Source organism: Lycium ferocissimum, chromosome 5 (genome assembly GCF_029784015.1).
Source record: "Lycium ferocissimum isolate CSIRO_LF1 chromosome 5, AGI_CSIRO_Lferr_CH_V1, whole genome shotgun sequence".
In the NCBI taxonomy this organism is placed as follows: domain Eukaryota; kingdom Viridiplantae; phylum Streptophyta; class Magnoliopsida; order Solanales; family Solanaceae; genus Lycium; species Lycium ferocissimum.
The window spans coordinates 38,488,348-38,494,212 of NC_081346.1; the positions used below are offsets into that span (position 1 = coordinate 38,488,348).

General features: G+C 38.1%; 1 protein-coding gene across 1 annotated transcript; it reads right to left on the reverse strand.

Annotated features, from left to right (window-relative positions):
- Nucleotides 1–304: 304 nt before the first annotated feature.
- LOC132056790 (LRR receptor-like serine/threonine-protein kinase GHR1) lies at nucleotides 305–5,246 on the reverse strand. The gene is made up of 3 exons (XM_059449138.1): nucleotides 3,572–5,246; nucleotides 1,955–3,487; nucleotides 305–918 (listed from the first exon to the last, which is right to left on the reverse strand). The coding sequence occupies exons 1-3, from the start codon at nucleotides 4,635–4,637 to the stop codon at nucleotides 335–337; spliced, it is 3,183 nt and encodes a 1,060-aa protein (XP_059305121.1). The 5' UTR covers nucleotides 4,638–5,246; the 3' UTR covers nucleotides 305–334.
- Between the last annotated feature and the right edge of the window lie 619 nt (nucleotides 5,247–5,865).

A 5,865-nucleotide genomic window follows, 5' to 3' on the forward strand; every position in this document is an offset into this window, starting at 1 on the left:
CAAATTCTCTTAAGATTGGCTAGGGTTCGAGATAAACAGGCTCCAGGCCGAACAGGCTCCAGAACGGACCAATTAGCTGTGTTTCTCAATTATCAATCAAGGCTATATCTTTTCTTGCTCTTTACGAATCTTTGCTTGTTATTGCTTATTTCATTACTTTATCAATAGATTACACCACGTATCCTTTAACCGCATATAAATTCAATTGTTATCTTTTTAAGGGGTAAACAAATAAAACTAGCCCATTCACACACTAAACTTGCTAATTCTACTACTCAAAAGGGAAGCCAATGAGCTCAAAGCAAAGCCAAAAACATTTATTCACCAGAAAAAACTATATAGATGAAAGGTCCTCATATACAGTCTTGATACCAGGCCTCTCGGATACAGAACGTATGCAGCGTAGAGCTATTGCAAGAACCTCCTTCATTTGCTTCTCCATTGCTGGATTTCCCATCTGGGGTGACAATGCATTATCAAAACAATTGGATCCTCCACCTTCTGCCACCTTCAACCTTACCCAATCGGTCAAGTCCACTCCACCATCTTCACCCGAAACAACATCACCTGCACATTTCCCAGTTAGGAGCTCCAACAAAATGACTCCAAAAGCATATACATCTGATTTGAAGGAAGGCAGTGGTTTCTTGGACGCAGCCAACTCTGGTGCACGATAACCCAACACGCCAGCATCAAGAATCTGTTCTATTGTCCCCGCTTGAGTCATAAGGCGGTGAAGGCAGTAATCAGCAACTTTTGCATTAAGATCAGGACCATCCAACAAGATGTTGGTTGCTTTGAGGTTTCCATGAGGAACCTCACGGTCAAAATGGAGATAATTCAGGCCACGCGCAATATCAACTGATATTTTGATTCTTTGGGGCCACGTTAGGGGAGGACCCTTTCTTCCAGGTCGATCTGCAAAGGCCGCACGTTAAAATATATAAAGAACTTAAACTATAAAAACTACAAACAATAAATTTTCACCAGGGCAAAGTTACTTTTTAATGCAGAAAGTACACAAAAGTATACAAAATAGTAAACAACTTACGACAAAGTTATCTGTTTCTGAAGGGACAATATGAAAAATAAAACCTTTAAATAAGAAAAAATTGTAGCCAATTCTAGGTAATCTCCACCAACTGAGCCATGAAACAGAAAGTAGTCTCTACCAACACAAGCCATTAATCAGAAAGCAGACATCATATCCATACCAATTATAATCTTGAAATTAGAAATTCAGATACCGCAAAAAAAAAACTGTATGTGCAGATAGACGCCAAAGGCAAAAGCTCCGAATCTAGCATAACAGGATAAAAAGGTAATTCTGTCTTTGACAAAAAAACAAAGTTTCTCTTCTTTCACAAAAACTAAAAAAATGAAAATTCACAAACAGTTATTTATAGCATCTTGCCATCGAAAGAACAGCAGTAACATGATGAAGGTGGACAAGTTGAGCAGGTAAAAACACCAATCGAAAATTAGGTATTTGAGCACTGAAGTATTTGCAGTTCATCATGACCTTTTTATGAGCAAAGTACCACACTGCTGAACCTTACAGCCAATGCAGGGAAATTGACCAAGTAAAGGCCTGCTTACACTTCCAGTTGGACCAGGTAAAAAAATACATACATAGTGTATAGGGCCCTGGACAAGTTTAAAGTTTTCCAACAATCAATCAGAAGCTAGATTCAGCAGTTAAATTTGAAGAATTCCACAGCATAACACTGAAGTGCTATACTGTATTCATGCTAATGAGGATTGAGAAAGTTCATGCATCACAAGAACTGTCAAAAATATCAGACTAACAAATTGTTTGCCATGAAATACTAATGGGAAGTCTAAGAAATATCAAATAAGGAAAGATTAAAAGTATGTTATGACTAATAAGTGTTATAGCTAACCGCATGCATAAGACAAGCTGCAAGGTGGATGACAGAAGGATAAGGCTTACCATAAAGAAAACTTGCTAGACTTCCAGGAGATATGTAATCTGAAAGAATAAGCTTCTCATGTTGTGTGGGACCCCAGTAATAACCTCTTAATCCCACCACATTTGGATGTCTAATATTGGCGAACTTTTTAGCCTCCTTTGTGAACTCCTTTCTCTGTTTCGCCACTCCTTCTCTTAGCCATTTTACAGTCAAGAGCCACCCATTATCTAGTGTTGCCCTGTAAGATGTCCCATGGCTGCTTCTGCCTAAGACTTCAGCTGGGGCCCTAGATAGTTCCTCAGCTGTAAAAGAGATTGTATCATCAAGGAAGTAGAGCTCTCCAGCCAGACTATCTGGAGACCTCACATCCAGTCTTGCAAGGCTTTCGGCAGTATATGAATCACCTGACCCTGGTGACCATGTGAAATGACTAGCTTTTGAAGGGGAGAAACCAGTTACAGCTGTCATTTTCTCGTCAGGACTAATTATTTCTGATGATGATGCTTTCCGTGAAGCCGTAAGATCTTGTGCTGCACCACCAGCACCTTCTCTACTGCTAAAACCAGAAGGATTTGACTGGGTTTGACGGCGCATGTCTTTGTCGCTAACATGTGCCTGAGATTTCCTTGATGCCCGTAAGTAGAATACAAAAATGGCTAGCAAGATTATAATAACAAGAACAACCATACAAGCAACAATGATCACCACTTTGATAATAGTTTTAAGTTGCCTGCTCTTATGACTTCCTGATGAAGCTTGACCAGATCCTGAGGGAGGGTTTGGAAATTGAAGTTGAGAGTTTCCTGGGTAGAAAGATGATAAGGGAAATTTTCTCAAGTTCTCAGGCACGACACCAGATAAGTCATTGAGTGATGCATTAAAGCTTTGGAGGCTGTTAGGCAGGTTTTTTGGCAGTTGTCTGGTGAAATGATTCTCTGAAATGTCTAAAGAAATAAGAGAGCTAACATTACCCATGGAAGTTGGCAGAGATCCAGAGAAATTATTTCCTGATATATCTAGTACTTGAAGTGCAGTCAATGACCCAAATCCATCCGGGAAATCACCAGCGAACTGATTATGAGAAAGATCTAGAACACGAAGCTTAGAAGTACTAGCCGTAGGAGAGAAATCAATGCTTCCAACAAGTGCATTGTTTTGTAGGTGAAGTTCTTCAATAGTGGGCAGAGTTAGTAGAGAAGTAAGGAGAGGCCCATCAAACTGGTTGAAACTGAGATCAAGGACAGTGGTCTTAGGAAACTGTGTGATAACTTTTGGGAGAGATCCTGTAAGGATATTGTGTGAAAGGTTGAGGTGATATAAACGCAGAAACTGAGCTGTAACCTCAGGGATGTTTCCAGTCAAACGGTTTTGGCTGAGGTCAAGAAATTCAATATTTCCCCATTTCAGCATTCTAGTTAGATTACCTTCAAACTGATTTTTCGAGAGATCAAGCACCGCAGAACTTCCTGTCAAGAAGGGAAGTTCACCAGAAAGAGCATTGGAGGATAAGTTAAGGGTGCGCAATGTTGTCGATGTTATCATGATTATTGAACCTGCAAAATGAAGATATATTGCGAAAAGCAGTAAAGAAACTGTTCTAACTGCAACAGAGACTGCAAATAGATTACTTTATTTACCTGTGAGGTTGTTTCCACTTAAATCCAACTCAGTGATAACCAATGCATCTCCTTTCAAAAGATCATTGGGAATAAATCCAGAAAATAAGTTGTTGCCAAGTTTAAGGACCTGAAGGTCATAAACAAAATTGAAACTAGGTAATTCCCCTGACAGCTGATTGTAGCTCAAATCCAGGACCTTCAAGTTCCCAAATATCTGAGCTTCATTGCCACTTACAAGTGAACCCCTTAGCTGATTATGGCTAAGATTCAAATACTTGACCGTCTCAGATATCCCAGGCAGAAACTTCTGCTGCTGCGAAGCAGAATTAACTAGCAAATTTCCACTCAAGTCAACATGAGTTGCAGTGGTAAGCAGCAACAATTCTGGATCCAAATTGCCATCAAGCATATTCCCGTGCAAGTCAAGCACTTCAAGATTTTCCATCAACTCAAATCCTTTCGGAATTTTCTTTGTGAATCCATTAACAGATAGATTAAGGTATACCAAACCAGTCAATTTCATCAAAGATGAAGGTATTGGCCCAGAAAACAAATTGTGACTCAAGTCCAAAGATTGGACCGACATGAGCCCTGAAATTGTGTCCGGTATTGGGCCGGAGAAGTTATTACCAGCTATCGATAGATTCTTTAAGCTCCCTAGCTTTCCAACCTCCGGCGGTAAAGAGGAGGTGAAACGATTACCTGAGAGATCCAGATACTCAAGGCTCTTGAACTTACCTATGTTACTAGGCATTTCCCCAGCAATTGAATTGTTTGCCATTGAGAGCTTAACAAGCATTGTTAGGTTAGCAAATACACTCAAATCTACATTAGCAAATAATCCCAAGTTGTCAAGGACAACTGCTGCAACATTACCACCATTACACATTATACCATTCCAAGATGAAGGACATCCATTAAAATCAATGGATTCCTCATTCCAAGATTCAAGTACAAACCCTGTTGGATCATGCTTGATACCTTTCTTAAACTCGAGCAACGCCAATATGTCCGGTGAAGGAAGCTGCCCCATGGCAGAGCCAATATAAAGAACAAAAAACATCAAGAACTTAATTAACTTCATTCTAACACCACCAAGACTCTTCACACTGAACCAACACTCAAAAGGGCAAGGCAGTATTGAAGCTTCCAAACACAAGAAGAAATCAATGTCACTACAATTCAGCTCAAAAAAGCAAACAATACCCAGTACCCAAATGTCACTACAAGATTCAAGAAAGGCACATTTGTTAGCAAAAGATCAATATTTTAGCTGAAGAGAGGCAATGTATGACAGAAACAAAGAGAAAACGGTACTTTGAAAGTTCTAAAAAATGAGGAATAAACTCATCCAAAAATGAAAGCAGTCCCTTTCAAAGATTCACACTTGAGAGCACGTAAACTCTTCTTCTAGTAAAGGTAATTACGGACTGACACTTCAGATTTGCTTACATACACTAATTTTTCATATTTCTAGTTTTGCATTTAAGCTGCATTAAGTACAAGAAAATGGAATGGACCCAGAAAACTTGTGGCCTTTAGACATGTTGAGAAGCTCACAAAAATGAACTTCAAAAACCCCACAAGTAAAAACCCTATACTATGAAAATATGTCTGAAAAACCAAGAATGGTACTGGTAGTGACACTCAACTTTTGTAATCTTCTCTTTCATGGACTAATTTCTCTCTCTTACCCAATAAAATACTAGTTCTTGTTTTATTCCCTGGACTTTTAGTTTGCATTTCTTTTTCTTTTCTTTTTTTAATTAAAACAACCAGGATGGTGCTGATTGTGCTTTATTAAACCAAAACAAGTTCAGTACAAAATTAGTTTGCCTTTCTAGTACTCGCCAGTCTCATTTTATATTTAGTTGTTTGACTTGACATGAAATTTAAGAAATAATGAAAGATTTTTAAAATTTATGATTTAGAAAAATCAGAAAAATTTGTATGGCTAAATCATCTATTAAGGTAAAAGGAAAATTTCAAAAATGAATTATTACTAAATATAGAAAGATATTCTTCTTTTTGCACTGGCTAAAAAAGCAAAGAATGTCATATAAATTGGGACGGAAGGAATAGAACCTTTTTTTGGTAATGGGCTTTTTATTACCTTAACAAACAGTAGCTATGACTTTATATAGGAGTAATACATACTCCATAACAAACGGATTTCAGAATTTTGGTGTAAGATTTACCGACTCTCGTTATATGTCTCATCACCTCTTATTATCTTTTTATTACAGTACCAATCACCTTACAATTTAATTTGTTTGTTTTAATTTGATTGGACATGGAGTTTAAGAAAGTAA

Coding starts and splice junctions, on each gene's coding strand:
- LOC132056790 (XM_059449138.1), bottom strand. CDS start 4,637: ATGAAGTTAATTAAGTTCTTGATGTTTTTTGTTCTTTATATTGGCTCT. Junction 3,488..3,571: donor AAGTGGAAACAACCTCACAG/GTAAATAAAGTA, acceptor TTCATTTTGCAG/GTTCAATAATCATGATAACA. Junction 919..1,954: donor TCTAGCAAGTTTTCTTTATG/GTAAGCCTTATC, acceptor CGGCCTTTGCAG/ATCGACCTGGAAGAAAGGGT.